This window comes from Papaver somniferum, chromosome 2 (genome assembly GCF_003573695.1).
Source record: "Papaver somniferum cultivar HN1 chromosome 2, ASM357369v1, whole genome shotgun sequence".
In the NCBI taxonomy this organism is placed as follows: domain Eukaryota; kingdom Viridiplantae; phylum Streptophyta; class Magnoliopsida; order Ranunculales; family Papaveraceae; genus Papaver; species Papaver somniferum.
In genome coordinates, this window is record NC_039359.1 from 38,489,956 (window position 1) to 38,502,923 (window position 12,968).

At 43.6% G+C, this 12,968-nt stretch overlaps 1 protein-coding gene across 1 annotated transcript; it reads right to left on the minus strand.

Moving 5' to 3' along the window:
* Positions 1 to 10,796: 10,796 nt before the first annotated feature.
* On the minus strand, positions 10,797 to 11,246 carry LOC113350856. Its single transcript, XM_026594963.1, has one exon. The coding sequence runs from the start codon at positions 11,244 to 11,246 to the stop codon at positions 10,797 to 10,799; it is 450 nt and encodes a 149-aa protein (XP_026450748.1).
* Positions 11,247 to 12,968: the final 1,722 nt, after the last annotated feature.

Here is a 12,968-nt window from a genome sequence, read left to right on the forward strand (position 1 = left end):
TTTCTTACACAGGGTCAAGTGTTATAATCTCTTCATTCCAGGTCCATGAAAGTATTGAGAGTCAAGGAAAAATCATTAAGTTGATCTTGATGGTCTCCTTGACATTGGAATACACCAGATTGTCTTTGAACTTGTGGAGAGAGGATCTTATATCTCAGAAAAAGGTGAGAGTTGGTATCATTACTATAACTCCGTGGATGTTAATTGAAATTGAGACGTATAATGAGAGATTTTTTCATACCTGTAAAGCCAAGAATTACGAAGCTACTGAGTCTGTTTTCTTAGGGGAAATAAGCTCAGATTTCTTGAGTGTATTGATCAATTTTGAAGGTGGAGCATCAACTAATTTAGAAAGGGAACTACAACTAAGCTCGACGATTACAGTTCAGATGAATGGTTTCAGCTTTTTTATGGTTTCGGGTGTTGAAGCTTGTGAAGTTAACATTTCCTACGGTATTCAAGATGAAGCTCCAAGTATGCGACAACTATCCTCTTCATTGGTCGAGCTCATTTCATATCCTTGAGGATGAGGATATTTTGAAGGAGTGGGATTTTTCATGCCACAGATATAGACTGTCATTCCTCAGCTATGGGCTGTCCTATTTGTTAAGGGCAGACCAAATGTTATTTAGTAAACCTACTAACAGTAGGCGTGTGAGTGGCATGTGCCGTTCTTGAGGCTGTTTTTCTCTAATAAGCTTCAATATTATGTAATTTTTTTCTCATGAAAAATTAGTAAAAAAAATGTCTTTCTCTCTGAAATTATGTTCTCCCCAATCTAATCTCTATCCTTAGAGATTTGGAGTTGCTTCCTGAGACCAAATTGTCACGTAGATCGTGACACTTGGAAGGATTGAATATATCTTGTGGGGTCAGCACCTTGTGTGATGAGAGCTTGTTTAATTCCTTGTACCAATCAGACTTCTCTTTATTAGAAAAAGTACATACCTTTGAAACTAAGGGTATTTTCGTCAAAAACCACTATGAGCTTGATTTTTCTTTGGCATGAGAGAATCATGGAGCCTCACTAAGCAGAGTATCGTCTTGAAAAAGGGATTGACATATCTCTGGTCCTAATTTTGGAAATCATGAATCCGAATTCCCTGTTTTGAGCCATATTCCCTTTATTTTCTCTAAAATTCTGCTTTTTTGGATTCCGTTTCAACCCCATTCTCCTTAGAACACTTATAAAACTCAATATTCACGTAAATGAGGCCTTTGTAAGTAGTAGATGAGAGCTTGGTCGGTCTCTAGTTGCATTGAGGCTCTCTTCTTTGAAAATACTCAAAATTACAATATAAGAGTATTTATTCAAAATCCCTTGTGAGCTCGTTTTTTTTTGAAGAGTAATGAGCTAAAAGGGATTGAGAGAGGCTTAAATAACCTTCTAAGAGAATGGTAGAGGCTCGGTCTCCTCTCTTTTAGAATAAACCCCTTTTTTCACAAAATTCTTGAAATTAGGGTTTTTCGTCAAAACCTTAATTCTCTTCGACTTTCGATCCCTCTAAAAAAAAAATCCGAGAGAATAAATCACGTCCCACTGGCCTAGGAGAGCATCCTCACGCACGAAAAGGTTTTGGACACAACTTGGAAGAGTTTTGGAAGTAGAAAAGACCTTGGTTTCCTTATTTGAGGCAAATTAGGACTATTTTCCTCAAAACCCTAATTCTCTCGACTTTCGATCCCTCCGAAACAATTACAAGAGAATAAGTGATATCCCATTGTCCTAGAAAACTATTCCATTCATAGGAAAGTCTTGGGAACGGCATGGAGGAATTTTGGAAGGAGAAAAGACCTTGGTTTCCTTATTTGACCCAAATTCTTTTTGATTTCCTCTTTTAGCTCCAACTCCTTTTCCTTTTGCTTCAAGGCTCCCCTTTTTGGGTTTTCATCAATAAGAGAAGTATTGTGATGTGTAGCAACATATGGAAACCGATCCACCATCTTTCATGAATTCTATTTCCATTAGAATTCCATATCTTTGGCTATGGCATGCATTTATATAAGCGTGTGCAGTTGGATTTCGTGAACAATTTTGTTTTCTTCTTTTATAGAAGAGTAGACTTCATTCACATTATCTCTTCTTTGCACTAAAACTTTCATCATGTCTTCAAACACGCTCAACGTTATGGCCTCCAGTGATGTTAACAGTTGCAGCGATTCCGCCCATTCTTAGCAGAGTTCAACAAAACCCGCGAACTCTGTTACCTCAACTTTTGTTGATGGTGGTTTTTAACTTAGGGTTAAAATTGTAAAACCTAACATCTAACATGACGTCACTACAACCACTAGCGCATTTATTGAATCATTCAACATACCTACGTAAGAATTACCAGGGTACCTTTTTTTTTATACATGTGTCATGTTCCACGACAGAACCCTTAGTATTGACCGACATCATCTTCGTACAAACCAAACTCTAATTCTCATGCTACCGCGCCAAGACATGCCAACCATGCCAGCCGCACCATTGTGCCAATGGAAAACCATGCCAGCCATATATCCGCGCCAAGGCATGCCAACCATTCCAGCCGCACCACTGTGCCAATGGAAAGCCATGCCAGCCACATCTCCACGCCAAGGCATATCAACCATGCCAGGCGCACCACTGTGCCAATGGAAAACCATGCCAGCCACATCTCCGCGCCAAGGCATTCCAACCATGCTATCCGCACCATGCGCCAATGGCATGCCAAACCCTTGGCCCCACCATGCCAAGCCAATCGCACCTTGCCTTGGCCCCAACCATGCTAGACGCACCATGCGCCAATGGAATGCCAAACCCTTGGCCCCACCATGCCAATCCAACCGCACCTTGCCTTAGCCCCAACCATGCTAGCCGCACCATGCGCCAATGCCATGCCAAACCCTTCTCCTCCACTTTGTGACCGAAGCAAGTGTGGAACGTCCATTTCTTGGTTTAGGCCGGACTTGTACAGATTGATCTCTCGAATCTAAAGTACTCCGTTACAGTACATTGTTTAGGGTTTAGATTTGTTTCTCACCCACATCACACGAAATTACCGAAACCAGCAGAAACCGTTTTCACCCTCAAAAAATTGGCGACCACAGTGGGAGATGGTCTTTCGGTTACAATGTTAATTTTCAATCCTCGATCTCATACAATGACCGAACCCAGATGTCAGGACGGTAGAAGCAAACGACCCGCTCAGGGATCGACGACGTAGCTACCAGATGGCCCGATACAATCCGCTCGGGGATCGACGACTCAGTTACCAGACGACCCGATTACCAGTCATGACACGGCAAGGGGCGACTGGGGACTTCCCAGAGGTTAAAAGCAAACGATCCGCCCAGGGATTGACGAATCGATTTTCAAGTGACTCAGGGACGACTGGGGACTTTCCACAATTGCTGTGCTTCTCACAAAACTCGGATTTCACCAGACTCATTTTTCGTTAGCAGATCCACATAACCGAGTAAGTCTTGCCTAGACAAAATACATGGTTTACTATTTCAAGTTTTCACGGGAATGATAAAACCGATAGCCATGTTATGTTTCATCCCATGTCACCTACCGACACGCAACGTTCACGGTTCCATATCTTCCCTGGGATGTTTGTGTCACTTACAATCATTACTAAAAACGACATCATCCTAAAACAGTTCATCCCGAATAATAATCCAAAACCCTCATAGGTAACACTTATCTATCAACCCAAAAATCCAGAAAATCAAAACCATAAAGCCAGGTGTTTCATTTGCCTTTCAAAAAAAAATAAACGAAACATAAGAATTTCATAAGACAGAAGTGCATTCAAAGGAAGCCATTCAACGGTGTTTTTCTCTTCTAGAAGAAGGCGTCCTTAGTCATTTGGAGGACCGCCTGTTTCAGCTCTAACTCTTTGGACAACCTCTCGACCTCCGCTTCTTGTTGTTTGGCCACGTCCGCAGAAGGACCTTCGGTCACCTTGGCCTGCAACTTTTGGATCTCAGAAAAACCCTAACGCCCATTTCCTCGTGGAATCAGTCACCTACCCGTACGTACTTACTTTGCATAATAACGATTACCAGTCACTATTCATGAGGTAGCCGACGCTACTACAATGATATTCGAAGAGAAGAACAATATTTGTACAGATTCATGGAAGGCATACATATGGATAGGATTTGCCCCAAAACAAGAAAACAAATTGAAAGAGAAACGCTGGAGTACATAGCTGGAATACGCTTTCCCACTTTATTGCTATCGCGCTACCGCTAACACCTGGACATGAGAAAAAAGATACGAGATAAAAAGGAGACCAAACCCCTTTCATACGCAGAACACTTTTGGAATTTGAATAAGGAAATGATTTCCTATTTGAGCTATGTATGTAAAGAGGCAACTGAGCCCGCAAGAACAAGTCCGCGCCATGCCAAGCCAGCACCGTGCCAAGCCAACGTCGTCCCAAGCCAACATTCCGCGCCATGCCAAGCCAACAGTCCGCACCATACCAAATCCAAGACAACGTCCATGCCAAGACAATGCCCATTCCAAGCCGATCCAGCGCTAGCAGCTTGCATCCTTCCAGCGCCAGCATCTTGCATCCTTCCAGCGCTAACAATTTGCATCTTTCCAGCGCCAGCAGCTTGCATCATTTCCAGCGCTAAAATCTTGCATATTTACAGCAGCTTGCATCTTTCCCGCGCTAACAACTTGTATCTTCTCAGCGCCAACAACTTGCATCCTTCCAGTGTCGCCTTTTGAACGCCCAGTAGAAGGGAATCAGCAATCTAATTTCATCACACGTAAAGATCAGGAACGACTTCTCCAAAATCGAAGCAAAGAAAATCAGCAACTCCCCTGAGTTCACAAAGACTCTCTTCCTGTCAGGAGCTGCATGATTTCCGGGGAATTCTCCCACAAAATCGTGTAGTCTATGATGAAACACTTATGTGAGATTCTGTAGGCGCAGCGTCAAGACATATTCGCAGCCCTCAACCGCACTGCATCAGGGAAGCAACTGTTTCCAACCAGAGAAGTTGTTCCCAAACCCAAACCTCTCCTGGAAAGCACTATTGATGGATGAAACTGGGGACTCCTAACCATTGTTCTCTTGAAGGGTGTCCAGTTTGACAGAACACTGATTAACGTAGCCGCTCCGCTTCAACGTTCGCTCCAACAACCGCTTCACTTCAACGTCCTCCAGCAGCGGCTCCGCTTCAACGTTCGCTCCGTCAGCCGCTCCGCTTCAAAGCTCGCTCAAGCAGCCGCTCCGCTTCAGCGTTCTTTCCATAAGCTGCTCCAGAATCCGAAGCCGAAGCTTCAGCGTTTGGCTCCTTAAGTTTCAACATCCTTTCCAAGAGCCGAAGCTGCTTCAACGCCGTTTTTTCCTGCAAAGGGTCGCACACCACGCTCCCCATGTCAAGGATCATAATCACAGCCAGCCAACCTTCGTAGTCATGACCGCCTTTTGATCCATCTCGCCAAAACTCGTGAACATGGACACTTTGCTCGCTTACGTGTCCAGCCAATCCTTTTACTTCCATGGATTCCCATACAATTCCAGCCAACCTACTTTGTTACCACGACAATGTAGTCTCTTCTGATTACATATGCTACCAAGAACTGTTTCCGCTCATTTGTTGATACCAACCATAGCTTCACTACAACAGTAATCACTACAAAATTAACCTGTACTCCTCCATATTTTAAGTTCCACGTGGAAGAAGTAACAAAATCACCAGTACGAACGCACGATGGTAATGTCTTTATCATGGTCAACCCACTGACCATACAACATGGAAACATGTAAACCATACTTGGGGAATGAGGATATACACGGAATCCCTTCACTGTCAAAGCTCAGAAGACACGTTCAACCAAAAGGTCATATCCATAACAAGGTCATCTACTCTTCAAGGGTGCAGCGCAAGAAAATCATCACATATATGTCCAGAAGACGCCTTCAACACTTTACAAGACCGCGGAGGATCCCAAGCCTGCTCAGAGGAAAACAACTTTAGAAACTGAAGAAAAATGCGACTGGAGACTTCTCATCGCAGTCCATCCTGACGACCATCAAAGACTCGTGAGATAGCTCCAGAGACATGGCTGAAACATATTCTTGAAGAAACAGAGGGAGCCATGATAAACAACATAACTCTCTCATTCCTACCACTTCACAATCCAGGATACTTCATCATGTGATATTCTGATCACCTCAGCGTCACATCCAGAAGAGTACGATAAGCTTATATCAAATCACGTGTACGTGGATTCAAGGTGATGCAATGAAAGTAGGCTACACATGGGGACTACCAACATGGGGCGCTTTCACTCCCCTCGACCAGGTTATTTCTGATTTCAACATCATCACTGTCGAAGTTTACGATCCGCAGGAATTTCTCAACATGAAGCCGTACATGTGCACCGAAGAATCCAAATGCACGCCACAAAGATACATTCACATATTCGGCCAAGCCATCGAATCTAACAGAAGCATAACTTGGGACTGCTCACCACATCCCATTCCACACGATAGTCCAAGATTCAGAAGATGGTTCGAAGGATGCCATTTGGAACCAAGTCCTTGAAGACTTGATAGTAGCACATCGCCAACGAAACGTCTCTCAACTCATATATTTCATCCAATGTCTCCGGAAGATTTCGATCAATACAAGCATCCACAACATATTGTCATCGGAACAGAGGGTTCAGGCACTGAACAACCTAAATAAAGGATGGACCAAAAACACAACCACATCCATCCATCCCAAGAATGCAACGGAGTTTGATAAATTTTGGAATCCACTGGAGAGACACTGCATACGAAAGCACGGATCCGGACGAGCAACAGAAAACAGAAGAAGGTCAATATCTCTTTTCATGTGGACGGAGTTTCTAGAGTTTGAAAAAAATAAAGATTCCTTCTTTCTCCATGAAACGGATGACTGGGCGTGACTATGCCACCTCGAGCCCGCAACATCCCTCCTGAGTTCATCCTGAATTTTACTGTAGAGCTGTTTTCACCTCCCGAACGAGCTCAAAACCTAAATATTCCCGCGTGGGAAGATAGGAAATTCTTTTCCGTTCAGAATGGAGTGACAGACCATCAAAACCCGATTTCGTACGATAATTCTACAACGATTCTATTAAGGGGCGCTAATTAGGGTTGCAACATGCTAAAATATGAAGCAAGTTGTTACCTTCCCGAAGCCAGTCGTCACCTTCCCAGGGAACTGAAGCAAGTTGTTATCTTCCTGAAGCCATTCGTCACCTTCCCAGGGAACTGAAGCAAGTTGTTACCTTCCCGAAGCATGTCGTTACCTTCCCAAGGAACTGAAGCAAGTTGTTATCTTCCCGAAGCCACTCGTCATCTTCCCAGGGAACTGAAACAAGTTGTTTTCTTCCCAAAGAAAGTCATCATCGTCCCACGGAACTAAAGCAAGTTTCTATCATTCCACGGGCCCGCAATTCTTCCTGAATTTTACTGTCGAGCTGTTTTCACCTCCCGAACGAGCTCAAAACCTAAATATTCCAGCGAAGGGAGAAAGGAAATTCTTTTCTGTTCATAATGGAGGGGCGGACCGTCAAAATCCGAGTTCGTAGGAGAATTCTACAGCGATTCTAGTAAAGGGCGCTAATTAGGGTTTCCGCATGCCAAACCCTAATTTAGACAAAGTTGCCATCATCCCATGAAACTGAAGCCGGTCGTCATCCTTCCACGGAACTGAAGCCAGTCGTCATCCTTCCAAGGAACTCAAGCTAGCTCCACTCCAAGCCGAGCAACGCAAGAAGCTCCATTTCAAGACGACCAATGCTGACGGATCCCATTCCAAGCCGACCAACGCCTGCGGCTCCCATTCCAAGCCGACCAATGCCTGCCTCTCCCTTTCCAAGCCGACCAACGCCTGCGTCTCACATCCAAGCCGACCAATGCATGCGGCTCCCATTCCAAGTCGACCAATGCCTGCAGCTCCCATTCCAAGCCGACCAACGCCAGCGGTTCCGCTCAAGCCGCACCAACACCGAAAACTCGCTAATCCAGCACCTCCGCGTTCCCTAACCCACCCAAGATGACGCGTGACTAAGACAAACCGAGAGTTTGCATTCAACCAGCAACCACCTCTACCATTTCAAAGTCTAGCCAGGAAACACCACGAGTAGAATTTACGCAAGGCCGCTAACACAAGAATCACGAATTCTCCTTACCTCTCGAAAAAGGTTAGTCGGGTCTTCCTGACCATCTTTTCATGAATTTCCATTTCTATTTTTTCCTGGCCTGTCACCATCTTATGATTACCTCGCAACAATGCTCATGTTCTAAGCTAAGCAGGGGACTTAATGTTGATGGTAGTTTTTAGCTTACGGTTAAAATCGTAAAACCTTACATCTGACACGACATCACTACAACCACTAGCGCATTTATTGAATCATTCAACATACCTACGTAGGAATTACCCGGGTACCTTTTTTTTTATACATGTGTCATGTTCCACGGCAGAACCCTTAGTATTAACCGACATCATCTTCGTACATACCAAACCCTAATTCTCATGCTACCGCGCCAAGGCATGCCAACCATGCCAGCCGCACCACTGTGCCAATGGAAAACCATGCCAGCCACATCTCCGCGCCAAGGCATGCCAACCATGCCAGATGCATCTCTGCGCCAAGGCATGCCAACCATGCCAGCCACATCTCCGCGCCAAGGCATACCAACAATGCCAGCCGCACCATTTTGCCAATGGAAAACCATGCCAGCAACATTTCCACGCCAAGGCATTCCAACCATGCTAGCCGCACCATGCGCCAATGGCATGCCAAACCCTTGGCCCCACCATGCCAATCCAACCGCACCTTGCCTTGTCCCTTACCATGCTAGCCGCACCATGCGCCAATGGCATGCCAAACCCTTGGACCCATCATGCCAAGACAACCGAACCTTTCCTTGGCCCCAACCATGCTAGCCGCACCATGCGCCAATGGCATGCCAAACCCTTCTCCTCCACTTTGTGACCGAAGCAAGTCTAGAACGACCATTTCTTGGTTTAGGCCGTAGTACATATTGATCTCTCGAATCTAAAGTACTCCCTTGCAGTACATTGTTTAGGGTTTATATTTGTTTCTCACCCACATCACACGAAATTACCGAAACTAGCAGAAACCGTTTTCACCGTCAAACAACTGTAAAACGCAAATCTTCTGGCCAGGTATGCATCCCTACTCTTAATTCACTATTTTTTGTTTTATTGCTTCACATTCTGACAGAACATGTATTTCGGGAAAACTACATAATGCTCAGGCAAGTGATCCCGAACACACGCCAGAGTCCCCTGGCAGGCGAACCAAAACTCTTTTTTTCCAAGCTATCCTGGAAGAATTCTACGATAGACTCCAGGTTGGTCTTGCGATTTTTTTCACGAGAACTTGCTTTATTAGATCTCAAGTTTTAGTCCTTCAGTGATAAAGCCAGATTTAAAGTGCTCAAAATAGTTATCCATACATATTCGGCTTCGAAACCTCGACCCCAATTATGGAAAGAAATCGAAAAAGCTAAACGACGCAAAAGGAATAACTTGATTCTGATTCAATTAGGTTAACCAATTAGGCATGCACTTTCGATTTCAGTTTTCCAATTCCTTGCTCCTCATTGTATAATAATCCGAGCTGATAAGAGAGTCCTTGTATTATTTGGACTCCTGACATAACCCAAAATTTAAACGTCATCCATTGAGTATGATGGCTTCAGTAGATCTCCTTGAATTAATTGGAAACATTTCTTTCAATTGATTTTCCGTTTATACTCTTCTATTATGAATCTAATACTCTTCATAACACCAGGTTGCTAATGCAAAGGAGAGAATCGAAACTGGTAGTAGAATAAGAGTTACCGTGAATTCGAGTCAGATCATAGAGCGTAACCCTCGTCCTCAGAAATATACTGAAGCTAACTGGAAGCTCTAATTTATCCTTCACTTACGACCATACCCGCCAAGTTGTATGGTGATGGTTTGACAGGCGGTCTTCACTTTATTCCGAGCATGGAAACTTCTTTCCCTGGTTATGAAATTATAGGTGGCTTTAGCGTTTCTAGTCGTCATGCCTTGCTGTATTCAGAAATATGGGTAAAATTTGGTCATGTTGCTACTATCGAGGTTTTGAAATACAGACCCCTTCTTGTTATGTTTGTGCACGAACTTTTGTCTACTGTGGAGGAAATGCGTTCGAAATACTTCAACGAGATTACCAAAGAATCGATATCCAGATGGGAAAAGATGATATCCTCTTGCGAAGGTGTTCGCTTCAATATAGGATGGTTGCGTTCTAAGTTTCAGTCTATTCAAAAAGAGTATGCAGCTCTTCGAGAGTTCCCCAATTTTTCATATCTTGTCTTGGTATTGGAAGAAAAACAACTGGTCGATGAAGGATTAGCTCTTAGACATATGAAATAGAATTTTGACAACAAAGTTTCAACTTATTTACAGAAGGTTGGAACATGGGCACGCAGGGAGAAGAAAGTGCTAGGAGATTTCCTCTAAAGAGTTTTTTTTTTTTTTTGGTTGATCTCAATTCCCTAAATAGGTTTTTATTCGAAATAACACTACTCAAAATTTTCATGAGATATTGCAATATTACACTTTATTAAGAAATGAGGTGTTCAATTTCTAAATGAAATATGCCTTATGACACTTTCCATTTATTTCCATACCTTCCTGCTTTCCGTTCATGTCTATTATCTCGTAGTACCCACTAGTTGTAGCCTTCGAGATGATAAATGGCCCTTCCCAGTTAGGGGAAAACTTCAGAGTTGATTGATTTTGGCGAACATGTTTTGCTTTCATCAAAACTAAGTCCCCAACTTAGAAAATTCTTGGCCTAGTGTTTTATTATATACGCGCGAAAATCGTTGCTTGTAGACAGCAAGATGCTCTTCTATCTTAGCACGTCTTGCCTCCACCATATCCAAATCCGCTATTCGAGAGAGTGATGCCTCAGTCGCGTCCCACTGAACTCCGCTTGCTATAGAAACTCGAGCTGACTGAATCTTAATTTCCACAGGTAGAATTGCATCTGCTCCGTAAACCAAGGAATAAGGAGACACGCCTGTAGAAGTCCTCGGAAAAGCCCAATATGCCCATATTTCCACCGGTAATTTCTCATGCCAAGACCTAGGGTTATCATGCACGGTTCGACTAAGAATACGAATCAATGTCTTGTTAGTACTTTCGGCCAATCCATTTCCTTGGGGATAGTAAGGGATGGAAAACATATGCTTTATACCATATCCCTGAAGCATATCATAAACATTTTGATTAGAAAACCGGGTTCCATTATCCGATATGATATACTTAGGAACACCAAACCTGCAAATTATGTTCTCCTTGATAAACTCTACAATTATAACCCCTTTTGTACTTCTAAGAGGGATAGCCTTTACCCATTTGGTAAAGTACTATGTAGCCGTTATTATGTACTCATGATGTTACGAGAAAGATGATCGTAGCTTGGAAAATAGATGACCTATTTATAGATGAATTCTTTAATCTCAAGTCGGTGAAGATAAGGGTTGTTTTCCGTGCCGTGCAGAACAATTCTCCCGTCTCTTCAGGAATAGGTATAAACTAAGTTGAGTTTATCTCATTATTTCACCACCTTTATTCTCTTCTGGGGTGAGAAATAAGACGGGTATTTATCATACGTGCCGTAGATCGCCAGACCAAAACTCTAATTGATATCCCCCTATTTGTGTGAAGTTGAGTCAGCCTTTGTGATGATGTGTTGAGAGATAAATATTCTCTTTAGCCGAGCTGGCCAAGATAGAGAGATATTCTCTGATTTGTGAGAATGACTAGGATGAGTCAAGTGAAAAGGCATGGAATTCCTTAGGAATCGTATGCAGAGTGTGAGAGGAGCTGAGGATGATCTCCCTCTCTCCATGGACGATCACGCATGTCATGTGAAGACCGTATTATTGTTTGTGGGTCCCTTTGTTGAGCATGCTGAGCTCAAGAGAGCTTATCCACGTTTTGGATAACCATGTATAGTTAAGGATCAATTTACTAGCCGTGAGTGTATTTGAGAGGCTGAGAAATAGGCTTGAGTACTAGGTAAAGCGTTTGCCTATCATGTGAATCTATCCGAGATTTTGAGGAGTGTCAAGAGATTTGAATCTCTCTGAGATTTTGCGGACTGCTCAAAAATCTCTCCGTGATTTCCACAGAGAGATTTGAATCTCTCCGAGATTTTGCGGACGGCTCAAAAAATCTCTCCGTAATTTTTGCATAGAGATTTAAATCTCACCGAGATTTTTGCACAGAGAATTGAATCTCTCCGAGATTTTTACGGACGGCCCAAAATCTCTCCGAGATTTTTGCAGAGAGATTTGAATCTCTCTGCATACGTCTCAACCTCCGCCTAGGAGACGAGATCCGTACTCTCTGTGGTCAGCTGGGACTCATCCTGGAGAGAGAGGGAGAAAAGGCTTTCTACGCCCAATTAATGTCTCTGCGAGACTTTGGCTCACTTGTCTTTGACCAGCGTATCTTGCAGATATGTGTTCTAGGAACCAACTGTGTGTCCATATGATGACCCAACAAGACCAGTGTATCTCGAAAGTATATTCTAGGAGTGTGTCGAAAAGGCTCAGAGGTATAATAACCAGCGTATCTCGCGGGGATGTCCTAGGAGTTATCCGGAAACCTCAGTAAGTCGAGTCAGAGCCTAGAGCAGACATGACCAGTGTATCTCGTGATGATGTACTAGGAATCAGTCTTTGATCTCAAATAGGGTGAGTCGTGTTTACAGGAGATATGCTAATCTCCGCTCTGGGTCATAAGTCCATCGGGGACGTATTTACGCATCTACAAAGCCTACATGACCAGCAGCATCTCGTTGAGGACGTATACTAGGAATCACGGCATCACAATCAGCTGTGTCTCGCGAAAACATGCTGGAATTGTGGCTCTTCTGGTTCATAAGTCGGCCAGGGACATTTTACGCTCTACAGAACCTACGTAAC

Coding starts and splice junctions, on each gene's coding strand:
- LOC113350856 (XM_026594963.1), bottom strand. CDS start 11,246: ATGCTTCAGGGATATGGTATAAAGCATATGTTTTCCATCCCTTACTAT.